The following is a 16994-nucleotide window of genomic DNA, read 5'->3' on the forward strand; positions in this document are numbered from 1 at the left end:
CGCAGCTCCCCTGTTTACTTCCATTTATTTTTAAGGCAGTCCTTATCATAACCACAATCATTTACATATTACCATACAAATATGTTATTTTAATAAAGCAGAAGTACTTGACAAAATATTACTTAGTACTTCACAAAATTGTTGATGTTTGTTTATAAAGTTCTATTCATAGTGTTTGTTTTGTTTGTACATTTTGTAACATTTATGTTGTTTGTGATATATTGAATATTTATTTTTCTATTGCCCTTTTTCTATTTCACTTTGTGTTTAATTTAACAAAAAAATAATAAAGCCCTTAATTTAGAACCTCATTATATTTTACTTTGTTTTCAAAACCCATATTAAAAAAAAAATAATAATAATAAAATACATTATTAATCTGTAAGCAAATTTTATATTCTTAGATCAAAAATAATTCAATAGAAACCATCATATATTACCTTTTGTAACTGATTTTAAAATATATTTTTAAACCCTTTCCAATATGAGATCACAAAATAAGAAGCTTATAAAAACAATAAAAATTCTAAAGCTTCTCAAATGTATGTAACTGCCCACATATATATACTTTATTTATCCTTGCATTTTGTGATTTGTTTATATATATTTTATAGGTTGTGTGTGTGTGTGTGTGTGAGAGATGCTTGAAAATGGTCATATTAAGACATTTGTTGATTGATGTTTTTCATGCTCAAAAAAAGTAAGACAGTTTTGATTTCTTTAAGGTCACAGATGGGGCTTAGCTTAAGGCAGGACTAGGCCATGGTTCAATTAGAATTTCTAAATAATTTTTATAAACATGCCTTAAAAAACATTACTGGTGTGCATCTTGAGACAAAACGAGGGCACTGACATATTTCAAGATCAATCAGTGCAAGTTTCTTTCAGTTGAAACAGCTCAGACTTACATTTTAGTCTGGGGCTAGGCTTAAGCCTTGTCTGTGGAACCGGGGGTAAGTCTTTTTAATATAAAAATTAAAAAGCCTTTATTTTACTTTGAGAATGTGTTAACTTATTCCATACCATGTGCATGTCCAATAAGCATGCTCAGTAAATACACCTATATGTGCCAAAACAAATGAAAACAAATGCTTTGAACTTTTATATCAGAAGTGCTCGTGACAGTTTTCTACATCAACTGACTGAAGATTCATACATGTTTGATTCACAGTCCTTCACATTCAACTTGTGATGGGAGAAACAAAGCTTTTCCAAATCGACGGCACCTGCTGGTCAAATCAGTGTAAATGTAACGGAACTCAGTCCAAATATCCATAAGGAGACCTTTTAGGAACTAATTGCAAATATGTAATCTCGACTGTAAGTGTAATCTTCATCGCAAAATGTAAACTAGGCATGAATACATTAAAGATATTGTAAACGTTAACTTCATGATTTTCTGTAGAGCTCAGATTACTTTTAATGCACACACCGATGAATGAATGAATAAATTAATTTATTAAAATATTACCACTGTCTTTGCCTACATTCTCTGTCAATACCTAGACCTGATTCTGTACATTATTTATGACGATCAAACCATTGATTAGGCACTAGTTCATGGGTTCACTAGATCAACGCCATCTAGCAGCGAAACATCGGAATTTAGAAATGATCAGTAAATGTTTCAAAGCTTCATGGAGAACTGTTTCGAAAGCACTTATCATACTATATTATCAACACTATCACACTTTGTTCAGAAAATGATTTATTAAAGGCTTCCAAATACTGAGAGAGAACAAAACAAAGCAGGTTCTGTATTTATAATGTTATCTTATTAAAATTCAAATAAAATCCACACACTTAATCACTGCATCAGTGAGGTAAGTTCTATTCACTTAACTTAACAGAACTTTAATGAGGTATAGTTATGCAAAATGTCTCAGCATAAGTAAGAATTTGGAGCTGGATTCAGATCTGAAACCCTGAGATGCTGCATCTCATCCTCTTCTGGATGTTGCTGTCATAAATTTGCTGCATATTCTTCTTCAGTGTAGTATGACAAAACCCACTGCACTGCAATGGTATCTTTCAAACTTAAACGTATAGTCCGCCTAAAAATCCTATCATTAATTTCAAACCTGTATGACTTGTTCTGTGGAACACAAAAGAAGATTGTTGGTGACTAAACCATTTTGATGACCGCTGGCTTCCATCACAAGGAACATTTCTCATAATATCTTCTTTTAAGTTCTACAAAAGAAAGTAAGTCGTACAGGTTTTTGGTTGAATGACCCCTTTAATGACCATTACACTCTACAACATATCTCTATCTCTCTGTGATTGAGTCTCTATCATGCTGTCGTAGACAGAGCGATACACACTGAGCACCTCGAGCGCCGTCGGCCGCATGTGAGGCTCCTTCCTCTTGCATTCGGTGTAGATCTGAAACAAGTGGAAATGGATGACGTCACTTCCCAAGACACTCCCCAATAGGAAACGTGTCACATCTGGAATCTTCCAGATGTCTGTCTTTTCATCGTAACCAGGCATGGCTTCGTCCGAGAACTGCACATCCTCGCCGTGAGGCCACAACTGCTCCGGGGCAGCGAAGTCCCCGGTGAGCTCATGGTGACCGCACTTCACCCCTCGACGTCCCCTCTCCACCTCAGGCAGCGCGTCCAGGTTGTTGGCCAACAGACGCATGTCAGATGTGAGCAGAAACTGGCTGAGAGTTTTGTGCAGGTCGTTGGAGTCACACATGACACGGATGCCCACCGGACTGCTGTGCAGGTACGCCAGGAAGGCGACGTAGTCTATGGCCAGCTGTAGACGAGTATGCCAAGAGTTTCGCCAGTGATAACGGTCTAGCGCGAGAGTAGCATCAAGCGTCAGTGCTGATCCCAGAGGGTGATACTCTGTAACAAACACACCATCCTCTTCACACGCCCCTACAAGCATCACGACGTGGGCGCTCTGCAAGCCACGCAGCATCGTCAGTCCGTGAAGGAAATCATCTGTATACTGCTCTGATGACAAGATGGAGAGCGCCACCTTCTGACCCCGCCACTCGGACAGATAAACCTAGAAAACACAACCATGCATCTCTGAGGATGTATTAAAGGAATAGCTCACCCACAAATGCACAATCACACTCACTTAACAATGGTTAATAACTCATTTCTATAGAGCACTGCAGAGATGATGTATTTTTGTAGGCTAAACCCCAGAACTTCAGGTTCCATCAGTGGGTTTTTTGAATGGGATTAAATGTCTGAAATATTGTCTGTGGTTAACACAAGCTCAAAATATTTTTGTATAGTTTTCCATTTGTTTAAATGATTAATAGAAAAATGAATGGACGGATGAATTGTTTATTAACATAAATCATTAGCTGCAGCCAAACTCACCTTCTTCACAGCTCCTTGTCCGATGAGGTTCACACGACGCACCTCAGCACGAATTTCGGGACACTGAAGCCAAGGGACACAGGTGGTCATGGTGCCCACTTTAAAGTGGCGAAGCGGGCACTGCGTGTGTGCTGAGAGAGGGTTAGTGTCCTGATACAGGGCATCTAGGTAGAAATACAGCAGCAGATTGGCGCAGAGGAGAGCTGCCAGACAAAGCAGGACCGCAGGCAGTCCACACCTCATCCCAAAGGTGCCACCCATAATGACATCCTAACCTGATCAGAACACAACATATCAGGGGGAAAACAAGAACAGCAGTCAGATTATCAGAAATTCAGAGGTTTAGGTTATAATCGGTAGCATATTACTCACAACAGATGACATCCATATAGACTTAAAAAGATTTATATTTGAAAAATTTCGGATTTGGGGACATTTTAGTGCCTTATGTCAACTATTATAACACATTTTGTCTAAATGTTGAGTTTTTAAACGTATTTCATCTGATTTAAGTACTGAAAACAGAATGGTAATACAAAAAAAGACTTATTTTTTCCTAGAGGTTGTGTCTAATATGATTTTACGACTATATGCCTTTAACACACCAATTTGCATTAGTATAAGTATACTGGTTCACCAGCCGCAGACACTAATGTCCTCCAGTTCACAAGACGTCAAAACAACTCATTTCTGTTGTGCAAGCGTTGCATAATTTGGTGGCTCAGGTTCCACGCCGTCAGACTCCTCAATGTTGTTGTTCCGGATTGTCTCACTCTATGAAGTTATTGAGAGAGGCACACTGTATACCGAAGTCACATCGCCCTCTAGCGCCAACGCAGTGTAACAACATCGCCGTCCAGCACCTGATACATCGACACTACTAATCAAAAAATTGGGCAAGGTTACCAAATTATCCTAAACTATAAAAAAATTTTTCGACAGTATCTTTAGCACAAATGAACGCTCAGTATAAACTATATAGGCACAATCAAAATGCTTTCCAAGTTAGATTTGAGATTGAAGTTCTGAACCCTGCTTCAAGTCTCCCCTCAACGTTTTTAAAGGAATGAATAATGGAAATAATTAGTAATATTTTGAATTAATATTTTTCATTTGGTTTGAGATCTTAAGGTCAAACAGAGTTTAATGGATTACATAGATAAAATATTCTAAGAATATGTATTACTGTAAAAAAATAAAAAACATGAAAAGGTCAAACAGTGTATTTATAATATACAGTGGCCCCAAATAGTATTTGGATGCATAAGCTGTATTCAAACATGTATAAATGTCTTTGCACTGTAGGCTATAACAAAATATAGATATATAGGATATATATTTTAAGGAAATATAGCATATACACACTCTTGTATTCAAAACATTTCACTAATGAAATGTGAATGTTTGAGAATATAAATTAATATACAATAATCAAAATGGACAATTGGACACTTTCTGATTGTCAGAAATATGGACAGGATAATATCGTGAACTACACCATGAATATTCTGTTTGGACACTTGTGTGAACTTGAACTAACTTTGAAAGTTGAAAAAAAAAAAGTAAAAAAAAAAAAAAAAAAAAAAAAAAAAAAAAAAGTATATAAGGTCCACGCACTCGGTCCAAGAAAGGTATTTTTGAAGGATTCTTGTGTGTTCGGTCTTTTCAGCGCGCAAGTTATTCAGTTTAGATTAAACTCAAATCTGACTTATTTAGATTTATTATCTAATCTTATTTTATTATAATCTTACTCCATTTTTATTATGACCTCGAATTTAGGGTGTAAGGTATATATATATATATATATATATATATATATATATATATATATATATATATATATATATATATATATATATATATATATAATTTTTTTGAGTGGTTAAAAATTGGCTAAGAAGTTAATTCTCAGAAAAGCTCTAGAATTATTTATTTGCAGATGCTCCTTGGTTTAATGTTTTGTGTCTATTACAGTGAAATTCTGATATTTCTAAGCTTGACATTTTAAAGTGCCCAAATAATTTTTGTGGCTACATTAAATTTGTGGCATCGTTTTTCCTACTTCTAGCACTGGTAGTGCAAATTAATATTGAAAAAAAGCAAGATATTTATATTTTCATATCAGTATTAAATGTATTAATATTTTTTAAAGATAACTACTTCTAAATCTACTGATGAACTTCAACAAGCCTCTGGAGTCAATGTTTCAAAGCATCGTCACCATGGGGTAAAAATATTTCACATGCTATTAGTTATACACAATATCTTCTTTAACCCACACGTGAGCTATCTTTTATTCATAAGAGAACACAAGTCGGTTTCCACGGTTTCCATGGATAGCGTTTATTAAATATTAAAGCATGTGGTGTCGAATTGACACCCTCGTGCCACAAGCCCTTTATCTGAAGATCAGACAGACTTTTAATGTCAGGGCAATGCACTTTACCCCGGCACACTCTTCAAGGTAAACAGAAATTGAATAATGAAGTTTTTTGACTGCAATATGGAGCGTCGCACATCCAGCGCTGAGGAGGACCGAGCGGAGAGGACAGTGCGGTTCCGCGTGGCGTCGGCGCGCAGCGGTCGCGTCCTGAAGGAGGTGTTCAGAGAGCACGCGCTCGAAGACTCCGCGGACACGGACACCACCGCGAGCTCAGAGCCGGAGCGCTCCACCTCGCCCGGCATCACGGAGGCCAACAGCCACCTGAGCGGCCTGATGGGGCCAGAACCGGAGGACAGCGGCGGCGAACCGGACGAGCTGCTCATGTACGCTAGTGCAACCAAGGAGAAGCTTTTCACCGGAAAACGCGTGAACATCTTCAGTAAGAACGGAACTATTCGGGGCGTGAGAGATAAAGTCAGCGCGGGACAGGTGTTGTTTAACAACCTGACCAAAATGTATGGGGTAAGTTTAGTTTGAAGCACATTTATTGATGTTTAATACAGTTGTGAAAAGATTTTTCTGTAGGACTATAAGAGAAGGAAGGGAGGATGGATGGGTGAGGTTTTAGAAAAAGGAACTCAATCTGTATGAGAGAGGCTATGTTTACCGAATGACATGTCCAGGTTATATTTCACCTAAAAATCACTAGAAATATGAAATAATAACATGCTTAAAAATAAAGATTTGTGCATTGTTACTATGACAGCTAAGTTAAGAATATAGGCAGTTTTATACAGAATATAGCCTAATTTATTTTTCCTTTTGATTTGAGGTTGTTTTCATGAGATGCACCCAACATATTTGCCATATTCAGAGTTAAATTATGACTCTACTTCATGTATAGGATATCACCCTTTAACAGATTGGTACAGTAATATAAGGATTATTACATTACCATGTAAAAGTATTAGCAAGTTTTACAACCAGTAAAAAGTTTGGACATACCGCACATTCTTTATTAATACTTTTTACAAATGCAAATACTTGATATGTTCAAACCTTACTGCTGCTAGAGTACAGATTTTTTCACGTGGCATAGTGTTTTCAGTGTAATGTTACTATAATTAACCTGTACATTACTTACTCTTGAAGAAATATAAAAAATATTCTAATTCTGTAGTTAATTTCCGATTTATAAACTATTTCATCATTGATCTATTATGTGTGTCTAATAGCTTAATAAATAGTGTGTGTCTTTCAAAGGATTCCCTTATTATGAACCGGCCTAAAAGACCATGAGATTCTGTCTGAAAACAGCCCTGGATGTCCTGCAGCAGAGGATGCTGGGTCACACAACAGGACGTCACCCTGGGATGTGCAACAGGGTTGAGTGTGTGAAAGTGGTGATCAGTGGCCAATGTTTTTAAGTGCTTCTCAATATTTGTGTATATTGTAGTTCTGTAAATATATTTTATATTCACTTTTTGCAAAAGCATTTTTGAAAAAATGAACCGAAAATATCTGTAAAGTCAAATGGTTGCTTGGAATGTTCTCTTTGCCTATGTTTGATGTGCCTTTTCTTTATGACCTTTCATTGTTTGTGCTGAAATTATTGTGATTTTTTTTTTTTTTTGAAAATAAGATGTTTTAATCAAGTTTTATACATATTATACATGCATATGTTTTAATGCAATAAAAACAAGTCACACAAACCTTTTTATTTCTGATCCACCTAGTATCAGATTATGTGTGCATTCCAGTATCAAAAATGATTTTTCTAACCCCGCTCTTCAAGTTAGCTTTTTGTTTTTTATTCATCTGATAAAATTTTACAGTAACTTTGATTTGCCGCCACTTTGACAAGCAATGTGAATTTGGATTTTCATCTGCTCTTAGAGCGATAATCATATGAGTTGAGATTTCAGAAGACGGTTAGGAGAGCGAAGACCCCGTACAGAAGAGCGCAGGGATAAGCCACCAGCAGCTGCTGCCCACTCATGTCCAGAGTGGAACTGAAGATCTTAGAAGCTGATAGACTGCACCAGCCAATCACAAACAAGGCCAACAGCGTTCCCAAGAGCCCTCTGCATTAAAATAAAAGCCATTTGTTATTCACATGCAACATACTTGAATTTATACACTCTCAAAAATAAAGGTTCCAAAAAGGGTTTTTTGAATTTTGGGTTCCCTGAAGAAGTTTTCAGTAAACAGTTCTTTAAACAACATTGACACAGAGGAATGATGTGGTTAGAATCACTTTCAGAATGCTGATAAACAATATGATGTTAATGATGGATTTGTTTCTTATGAATGCACAGCTTTTTGGTTCACAAGATGTTCAATGATGGACGGGAGTCATGTGGATTACTTGTGATGCTTTTATCAGCTTTGTGAACTCTCATTCTGACTGTACCATGGGGCAATATATTTATGGTTATAGTTATCATTCTTGTATGAAAAGAACGAGTGGAAAGACTCTTTAAGAGTGTATGGAAAATGTAAATAGACTTGGACATATTTAATGGTCTAAAACTGTTGTTTTTTTATTATTATTATTATTATTTGTTGTGGCTATAAAACACTCAAAAAAAATGGTAAATGTTTCTATACAGTTAAGGATACTCACTGAAGGGAATAAAGAATAGCAAAGGCAGAGAGTCCCACCATTGGCAGGAGGCAGTATCCCAGCACACTCGCCACACATCCACAGGACATGCTGTAACTGCTCATCAGGTTCAACAGCATGTACATCCCCACACATCCCAGAGCACTGATGCCATACACATACCCAAAGTGTGCTTTCCCTGCCTGCCGAGAGAAATCCACAGTACATGCTCTGGACATTACATATGATTTCATTTCCTCTGTGCAATACAATTTACTGTGTACCTCTAGTTAATAGATTCACAAAGGTTCAGGATGTAGTTTGTACCATCAATAGTGTGGCTCCCAGAGCAACGCAGAAAAGAACAGGCCCGGTGAGATCTGTCTCATTCATAATACTGCCATCAGCAGGCTTCAATGGATTTAACACAGTCAGAGTCTTCTGCCAAATATGGTCAAAGTTAATGCCCAACTCTGAGGGGAAAAAAATACACACATATTTTTCAATTTAAAAAATGTATAATGCATAAAATGCCCTTTTATCAAAGCTGAAGTTTGCAGTGTTAAAGGGATAGTTCACCAAAAAATTAAAATGTTTCACCCTCATATTGTTCCAAACCTGTGTGAGTTTTTTTTTCCTTTTGTTGAAGACAAATATATATATATATAGAGAGAGAGAGAGAGAGAGAGAGAGAGAGAGAATATGTTAGTAACCAAACAGTTGTTGGTAGCCGTGGACTTTTAATAGTATTTTCTTTCCCCATACTATGGAAGTAAATAGCGGGAACATTCTTCAAAATATCTTCTTTTGTGTTTATCGAAAGAAGAAACTCGTGCAGGTTTGGAAAACCTTGAGGGTGAGTAAATGATGTCAAAATGTTCATTTTGGGGTGTGGTCACACTTGAGAAATATCTGCAAAATTTCACAGAGATCACTTTCAAATCAATTAGAATTCACATTTAAGCCTGTTGCGAAATCCGTGTGGGGAAAGTTTTCACCTTTACATGAAATTCCCAGTTGTGTGGATTATTTTGCAATGCAGAAGTGAGCCATTTCCACTTCATTAGCATATGTGTGTGTGTGTTTGTGGTTCATTTCAGTGGTGTAGTTACACATTTCAGTCTAAAGATGTTTTCTTATAAATGATGTTTATTACCTTCTAAGAGTGGCGGCTCTTCCTCATATGAGTCTATATGTTCTGTTTGCTCAGGTGGCACTACAGGCTGATACACTTGTCCACTATACGATGCTGTAGTGGTATATTCATCTGCTAAACGTGCAGAATTATCACTGATGATCAGACAGTAAATAATGAATCAATAATTACACACAGAAACACATTAGCTGATATACATTAATAAATGAGATTTAAGTTAGCGACACTTACACTTCATGGTAGTCTGGATTGACATAGGCTGGATCATAGCCATATACATCCTCCTTATGACCATCCATATTATATCCAGACTCATAGAAGTCTTGTTCAAAGTTTTGAAAGTCTCCCATTCTGCTTAAAGTAATGAGGAATGTCTACACAAGTTCATTTGTAGTATACAACAATTCTGAACTTTAGTTCTTACCTTTCCGTGTCCTTTAAAATCAGGGTTTGATTTGAAGATCTTGGTTTGCTTGGTCACTGAGCAGCTGTCTTTGTGTATGTGTGTATGAGATGCTATTAATAGTCTTCTATATTTGCTTGTGGGACATGAGCAGCACTGAACATGTTGTAAAGCCATCCTGATGATCTGTGGATCTACTGACTGGTGACATGCTCATCACTCAAACTTCGGTACAACTGCTGCACAATTAAATGATATGCTCTGTATCTGTTCATGAAAATTATTTTTGTAGCACAGTTACAGATATAAAAGCAGAACAAAAAATGACATTCTTGTTATTTGAAGATATACATCTTAAAATAAAGAGACAAACATCAGTAAAGATTATGTCTAATGCTTTATAACAGCAAAAAATGCAGTATCTTTACAGTATAGCCTCAATGTTTGCAAATGTTTACAAAAATGTCTAAATACAACATTGACTTTCACATTCGTTTTTTTATTGGGGAAAGGAACTAATACATGTATATGAATCCCCACTTAATAAAGCAGTATAGTATTTCTTAGATTTTCAAAAATACATAATTAGAAAAATTACCTTACATGATAACAATTTGACCATTTTACCATTAAAATGTTTAGTTACATTTATTTGTTATTATTCGATGTCTATGAAAAAATCCAGCTATAAAAATGGCATCAGAAGACATAAATCAAAAAGTTATGACCATGTTCAGTAAACTGCTAGACTTTTTTTTTTATATATATATATATATATATATTAAATACTGTTTGAATCATTTGTTTCCACTTAAAATAATAATTTAATATTGTGGGTGGTTTCATGCCAAGACTTTTGAAGTCCTCCTGAATATTTCACTGTTTCCCTCATGTCTAATCTTCAATGTGAACATTATCAATGTGAATAAACAGGCATTTCTACATTTTTTTTTTTATTTTTTTTTTGTGGCTTCTTTTAATTTTTAGTTTAGACATTCATGAACACTTCCAGTTTTTTTATAGCTGATATGTAATATTTAACTTATACTTTGACATTATTTGGCTCTCTTATCTGTGATGAGGTCAGATGATCTACAGGTCTGGCAGAGCACTGCAGTTTCCACTGGAGCTCATACTGGAAACTGGTACTTGGGTTAAAAAGCTTGCATGGGATTCTTCCTCTTCATTCCTGTGGAAAAGACAGACAGAAAACTGCAAATTATGAGTCGATGTGCGATGGTGCAGAACAAAATGTCTTCAGAAAGTATTCACTGCCATTGTTTTTTCCTCTTTCTGGTGCTCTGCAAAGTCAAAGTGATGTATTCAGCTGACATGTTTTTAAACTTTTGTATGAATAATAATTGATGAGGTTTAGAATTATATAAAAAAAATGGCTTGATTGATAAGTATCAACCAGAAAACCAGTCTCACCCTGGACTGCTGCTACACTGGTTCCCATCTGAATCCGTCAGAGCTGGAGCATGAATTGGTTTCCTTCAGTAATTGCCGTGAAAATACAGATTAGTTACTTCTTTGATTAAGTGTCCTGAAATTATTGAATCTGCTTTTGATACTTATAAATTGAGAGGTGCAAACAAGCTCAAAGATCTTTTTTTTTTACTATGTCAGTCATTATCTCTATCTTTGTCTCAACAACTCCGCTTTTTCTTTCAAGGTAGATGATACCATAACAAGAGATTACCATTCCAAGATACAATACCAAGAGATTATGACAATTTATGATTTATCTTAATATGTAAGATAATAATAAATACTTACTTTGATTTTAGTTTATTCATTTTAGCAAAGAGCACTCTGAGAACTCTCTCTCTTTGCTCCCAGGTCATCTCTGATATGTTCACTTTTGCTTTCTTCAGATTGCTGATGAAATAACACAGTTGTTACAGACGGTTTCTAATGGAAAAGGCATCTTTTAGTTATTTCATCAGACGAGAATTATGAAAATTGTCTAAAAACACAAAATAAGCATAAGACCCTTACCCTTTTTCAGTCTTGTTCATATCAATGGAAGTGCTGTGGGGTGTTTTGTTGATGGTGTGAATGTGAGCGTTCTCCCTTCTGCCTGATAGGAACTCATCCATCCGCCTGCTATGATTTACTTCTGCTTCCTGTCTGGAATACATAAAGTAGCTTATAATATAATTAATGTAAAAAAGAAGTTTTTGCAGTAAAATGGAGCCTGGATCTCTTGCTTGTTAACTTTTATTTCTAGAATTAATTAGTGGTGTGTGATATTGAGAAAAAAAAAAATCTTAATATTTTATGGGATTTTATCGAATTTATTGAAATCAGCTTTGACAAAATCCATCTTTGCACTGCAGAAATGACACAGAAGCTGCATCTAAAGTGGCATTTAGATGTATTTACACATACTGTTTAATACAGTTCAGATGTGACTTGAATGCATTTTCCACTGCATTTACAATTATATAAATAATGAGTTTTTATTTTATTTTGAATATTTCATTATGAAATTAAATTGATCGTTTAAATATGAAACTAAAACCAAACGAGTCGAGTTACTGAGTCATTCATTCAAATGATTTGTTCAAAAAGCTAATTCATTCAGTCACCGAAACATTCATTAATTTCATTTGTCCAAAACACGGATTTATTCAGAAACAAAACACAGATGCTTTTTGTTGGAGATGCAAAACAGTTCTTCCGTGTTTTATTTGGAATGTTTCTGTTGAAAAAATAAAGCAAAACCAGAGAATATCATGTCTAAAATGTACCTCAAAATGCCAACTTATTTTTTATTGAAATATTTTATTAAATCAACACGACATTTACAATAGTGCTGATAATCAAGAAAAACAGCACTGATATAAATATAAGACAAAGCTCATGGGGGGAAATTACCCTGTATATCCTTTTGGATGCATTCAAGCTGCTTTCTATAAAATAGGCTACATCATGCAGTGAAGGCGTGTTTTTGTGTGTTTTTTGCAAAGAGAGTGAATGAATGAATGAATGAATGAATGAATGAATGAATGGTGAAGTGCACCTGTGCATTAGCATCTCCTGCTTGACGTGGTTCAGAGCCTCATAGAACAGGATCTCCATGTCTGAGCGCTGCTCCACTATACTGCGGGCTATTCTCTTCACTCGGCTCAGCTCCCTGTCCCGTACGCTCAGGAGCTTCTGCAGTTTGTCCAGCTCTACGCCGCTGGCCTGAGTCCTGACTGCAGCACGCTCCTTGATGTCAGCCTTCTCCCACTCAAACTCAGCCACCCTGCTGGCCAGGGCCTGCTCCAGCATGAACACCTTGGCCCTCAGCCCAGAAACTGAGCTCCGCTGGGCTGTAAGCTTAGATATGGTGCCATTTGAGGTGTCCAGACTCATCTCCTGCAGGGTGAATGAAATAGTGGGTTTCAATGAAACTGGTCATTATCAATGTCTGCTACTTCATAGGCAAGCTTTATAACAGACAAGGGTCTACTTAAGCTAATTTTAAATTTCATTTCATTTGTGCATGTGTGTATTTATGTGAGTGCCCAAGAAAGTTGTAATTATAATTTTTAATAATATAATATAATCAATAATATAGTATACATAAATTATAATTAATACAATATAATAATGTAACATGTAAAATAATTGTAATAGTGTAAGTCTTTACTGTCACCTCTAATGAATTTTTATGCATCCTTGCTAGTTAAGTGTGTCACCTTATGCAGACTGAGGATGTTGTTCTCTTCTGCCAGCGCTGCATTTCTCTTCCGCAGATCCTCCACCTCTTTGATGTGGTAACCCAATGCCTTATTAAGTCGCACATTCTCCTTGAAGATGGAGCGAGATGAGTCATCCAGCTGTCTGATAGGGACGAGATGGAGGATGTCATCTCATTTATCTCATGCAAAATGTATCCCACAAACAGTTCCAAAGGCATCAGGTAGAAATGTGTAGTGGTGCTGGGATACTGGGAGAGATGGAGAAGATACTTACATGATGGCTTCATTGTGAGCTCTTTCTGCAAGCACAGCAATCTTTTGCTCAGCTTCCTTCTCTAGATGAACCTAATGAATGCAGGATGACAGAGACACTGAAAGAGAATGAGGAAGATTTTTTTGAAATGTTTTTTTAGTATATATACCTTATTATTGAAGAACTTTTGCTCCATTCTTGCAAGTGTTTTCTTGTGTTCTAGATCTGCATTGTCCATTGTTTCTTTCATCTGTAAAAACAATGGTGATGTTATAACAGATATAGCACTTTATACTAGTACCTCTGCATAACTGTGTACATGAAATAAATAGAGTAAATCATACATGTTTAAGTTCTTGCTCCATTTGGGGCTTCTTCTTAAGGAAGTCATTGATGATCTTAAGCTCCTCTTGAATTATGTTGAACTCGCTAGATCTCTTGTTAAACTTCTCCTCCAGCTCACTGATCTTTAGTGTGTACTGAGTGGCCTGTGATAACAATCAGTGAGAAACACCTCTTGTTAAACTTCTCCTCCAGCTCACTGATCTTCAGTGTGTACTGAGTGGCCTGTGATAACAATCAGTGAGAAACACTGGACTGGGAAAAACTGTGTTTAATATAAAAATGCATCTATTATGTATTATCTATTATCCATTATTAATGAAAGAAACGCTAGTGTTCAAATTAATGTTCACAAAGATGATACTTTATGTTATGTAAAAATGGCATTATCATTATATTTGACTTGCACACAGTTGCTGTATAGATGGAATGAAGTAGTTTTTTTTTTTTTTTAAGTGAATGGCTATTTATATATTTATTTATTTAAATGGATGAATTTCTATTTTTTAAACATTGTATTTTCATGATTCTATGAATTGTATTGATGGTGTATTTTCTGTGATTACAATATTTGTTTTAAAACATTAATCTGACAAAATAAAGCGGAAACCACAATGATAAGAACAAAGAATTTATCCTTGTTTTCCCAAATGAGGAAAGGCATTTCTTACCAAGTTCTCTTTTTCCTGAGAGGCCCTTGTTTTCTCAAGCTGTATTTGTTGTTCCAGTGCCATTATCTGAGAAAACAACGGGTTAGTTTAAATGAAAATTGGGTTAGTTTACCCAAAAAAACTTTTGTTTGTCATCTTCGCATGAAAACTGTCATCATTTTACTCGCATCCCATAAGAGCTGATCCAAAACCCATCTGAAGAGACACAATCACGATTTCTCGCACATGTTGTTATAAAAAACATATGTGCCTTTTTTTTTTGTTATTTTTTGCTCGCATGCTTGTTGATAAAAAATATGTATTTTTTTTGTTTGTCATCTTCGAAACACAAATGAAGTTTCAGGTGATGCAAAAGCTGAATTTTAAATTTCATTCCTTTAGAGATCATATGATGATTCATTATCAAAGTTGGAAACAGTTCTGCTCCTTTTCAGAACATGTGAACCAAGATAGTTTGATGAATCCAAGTCCTGTAATACCAGGATATATACTAACTGGTCAGTAATTTGGGGTCAGTAATTTTTTGTCTTTCTGAAGAGACATTAAAAAAGTGATAGTAAAGAAAATATATTAATCACTTTATGAAGTCAAAGTTTATTTGAATTTAGCAGTTCTTTTTTAACCTTTTTTTCATCAAATATATTAGACAGCAGAACTGTTTCACATTATGATTTTCTAAATCATGTGAGATAGACTGGATGTAATGTACACATGAACTGGAGTAGAGCACATCATACAGTAAAACGTTACATACTATATTTAAGGTTGTAATACCTCAACTACTTGCTTGAGCAGAGAGACTTCTTTCAAAAACAAGAACCAAAACCTCATATAGAGTCATACAGTACATGAGTGTGACACAAAAAAATGATATTTATGTTCATATATATGTTACTACTTGCTTGATGCACAAGAACAAACCTCATTGGTTATTGAGTTTGTGTCTAATATGATGATTTGTATTAATCTGCCTGATTCATATGGATTACTTTTATGATCTCTTTGTAAACTTTTGGAAGCAGATGATGACAGTTTCCAATGTAGGATAAATTAACCCTTTAACAATAAGATTAACAATATGAGAATAAGACTTGAAAAGAGAGTCATGTGTGCATTAATGCATGAAATGCCTTCTGCTCGTTCTGCAGGTCTTTGTTCCTCAGAACAGCGATGATCTCGATGCTGCTCTTCTCAGTGCTGTGCTGCAGATCTGTGAGCTGCTGGTTGAGTTTGCTCAGTCTTCGCGCGGTTTCTCGGTACTCCACGCGCGAGCTCTCCGTCAGATCACACCTGGCCTCCCACAGAGCCGCGTTTGCTTTTGCCCTCTCTGTATCAGACTCCTTATCTCGTTTTGACTCTAGTTTGCCATCTTTCTTTCCCTTTCTATAGAGAGAGAGATGATATACTCTTCCAGTTATTTAAACTAATTGGATTCGCGGTTTTTCCATACAAACGTAAGGATATATTGGATTCAACGGACAGATCAATGCGTTGGTTTTTACTCACCCTTTTCCTTTCTTTCCCTTTTTTCCTTTTTTAATCGGCATCTCTTTAATCAGCAGCGTTCACTGACCTGCTCCTGCAGGATTAGTTTGTTAGGCCTGTGGCCATGGAGAACGTCGCACGTCACATGGGTTGGTGGTTTTCCTTTGTTTCCGTATGGTTGGTATAAACAACTAACCGTCGCACGTCACATGGGTTGGTGGTTGGTTTTAATGTTTTATCAAACATTTGTGACCAACTGAAATACGGATGAAAAATTATCTTTACTAATATCAATAACGCAGGCCTCCATGTAACAGAGCACAGATGCCTGCACTGCAATAAAGTACTGCACATGTACTTCAAATGGTAATAATGCACATTTTAGAGTAAAAAGCTATTATATTTTTGTAGTGAATGTGACCATTATATTGTGGTCTCATTCTTTTTTAGATATGCATAAATCATGCCCATATCGGAAACTGAAAACAAACCATTTGTATTGTTAAAAAGCATTCACCTACTTGCATTTTTAAAAAAAAGCAAACAAACACAAACGCTCTTACAAATAGCTGCTTATTTATTTTTTATCAGAAACATATTTCTTGCCAAATAAAATATAATTACTTTTACATTTTGAATATTTAAGATTAA

The 16994-nt window shown here is 35.7% G+C and overlaps 4 protein-coding genes across 7 annotated transcripts; 1 reads left to right on the forward strand and 3 right to left on the reverse strand.

Moving 5' to 3' along the window:
* Positions 1–1445: 1445 nt before the first annotated feature.
* LOC109061611 (protein O-mannose kinase-like) lies at positions 1446–4139 on the reverse strand. Of its 3 annotated transcripts, none has more exons than XM_042768679.1 (3): positions 3956–4139; positions 3351–3628; positions 1446–3024 (listed from the first exon to the last, which is right to left on the reverse strand). In XM_042768679.1, the coding sequence occupies exons 2-3, from the start codon at positions 3609–3611 to the stop codon at positions 2257–2259; spliced, it is 1029 nt and encodes a 342-aa protein (XP_042624613.1). In that variant the 5' UTR covers positions 3612–3628; positions 3956–4139; the 3' UTR covers positions 1446–2256. The 3 variants fall into 3 exon arrangements, with proteins under 3 accessions (XP_042624613.1, XP_042624612.1, XP_042624614.1); XM_042768678.1 differs by having other exon boundaries at positions 3351–3625; positions 3956–4138; XM_042768680.1 differs by having other exon boundaries at positions 3351–3625; positions 3988–4136.
* A 1368-nt stretch (positions 4140–5507) lies between these two features.
* LOC109061613 (glutaredoxin domain-containing cysteine-rich protein 1-like) lies at positions 5508–7348 on the forward strand. The gene is made up of 2 exons (XM_019078722.2): positions 5508–6255; positions 6997–7348. Exons 1-2 carry the CDS (start codon positions 5833–5835, stop codon positions 7030–7032), a joined length of 459 nt encoding a protein of 152 aa, XP_018934267.1. The 5' UTR covers positions 5508–5832; the 3' UTR covers positions 7033–7348.
* An 88-nt stretch (positions 7349–7436) lies between these two features.
* LOC109061612 (protein YIPF7-like) lies at positions 7437–10299 on the reverse strand. Of its 2 annotated transcripts, none has more exons than XM_042768682.1 (6): positions 9919–10299; positions 9726–9848; positions 9495–9628; positions 8666–8811; positions 8360–8541; positions 7437–7817 (listed from the first exon to the last, which is right to left on the reverse strand). In XM_042768682.1, exons 2-6 carry the CDS (start codon positions 9842–9844, stop codon positions 7655–7657), a joined length of 744 nt encoding a protein of 247 aa, XP_042624616.1. In that variant the 5' UTR covers positions 9845–9848; positions 9919–10299; the 3' UTR covers positions 7437–7654. The 2 variants fall into 2 exon arrangements, with proteins under 2 accessions (XP_042624616.1, XP_018934265.2); XM_019078720.2 differs by having other exon boundaries at positions 9726–9845; positions 9919–10291.
* A 554-nt stretch (positions 10300–10853) lies between these two features.
* LOC109061590 (basal body-orientation factor 1-like) lies at positions 10854–16499 on the reverse strand. The gene is made up of 12 exons (XM_042768681.1): positions 16365–16499; positions 15989–16241; positions 14859–14924; positions 14190–14333; positions 14015–14095; positions 13867–13937; positions 13590–13734; positions 12926–13266; positions 11899–12030; positions 11677–11778; positions 11329–11391; positions 10854–11086 (listed from the first exon to the last, which is right to left on the reverse strand). The coding sequence occupies exons 1-12, from the start codon at positions 16403–16405 to the stop codon at positions 10990–10992; spliced, it is 1536 nt and encodes a 511-aa protein (XP_042624615.1). The 5' UTR covers positions 16406–16499; the 3' UTR covers positions 10854–10989.
* Positions 16500–16994: the final 495 nt, after the last annotated feature.

Source organism: Cyprinus carpio, chromosome A13, assembly GCF_018340385.1.
Source record: "Cyprinus carpio isolate SPL01 chromosome A13, ASM1834038v1, whole genome shotgun sequence".
Taxonomy (NCBI): Eukaryota; Metazoa; Chordata; class Actinopteri; order Cypriniformes; family Cyprinidae; genus Cyprinus; species Cyprinus carpio.

Coding starts and splice junctions, on each gene's coding strand:
- LOC109061611 (XM_042768679.1), bottom strand. CDS start 3,611: ATGGGTGGCACCTTTGGGATGAGGTGTGGACTGCCTGCGGTCCTGCTT. Junction 3,025..3,350: donor GACAAGGAGCTGTGAAGAAG/GTGAGTTTGGCT, acceptor TGTGTTTTCTAG/GTTTATCTGTCCGAGTGGCG.
- LOC109061613 (XM_019078722.2), top strand. CDS start 5,833: ATGAAGTTTTTTGACTGCAATATGGAGCGTCGCACATCCAGCGCTGAG. Junction 6,256..6,996: donor ACCTGACCAAAATGTATGGG/GTAAGTTTAGTT, acceptor TGTCTTTCAAAG/GATTCCCTTATTATGAACCG.
- LOC109061612 (XM_042768682.1), bottom strand. CDS start 9,844: ATGGGAGACTTTCAAAACTTTGAACAAGACTTCTATGAGTCTGGATAT. Junction 9,629..9,725: donor AATCCAGACTACCATGAAGT/GTAAGTGTCGCT, acceptor TCTGATCATCAG/TGATAATTCTGCACGTTTAG. Junction 8,812..9,494: donor AGAGCCGCCACTCTTAGAAG/GTAATAAACATC, acceptor TTTTCCCCTCAG/AGTTGGGCATTAACTTTGAC.
- LOC109061590 (XM_042768681.1), bottom strand. CDS start 16,405: ATGCCGATTAAAAAAGGAAAAAAGGGAAAGAAAGGAAAAGG. Junction 11,779..11,898: donor ATGAACAAGACTGAAAAAGG/GTAAGGGTCTTA, acceptor TTATTTCATCAG/CAATCTGAAGAAAGCAAAAG. Junction 11,087..11,328: donor CAGTGTAGCAGCAGTCCAGG/GTGAGACTGGTT, acceptor TCTTTTCCACAG/GAATGAAGAGGAAGAATCCC.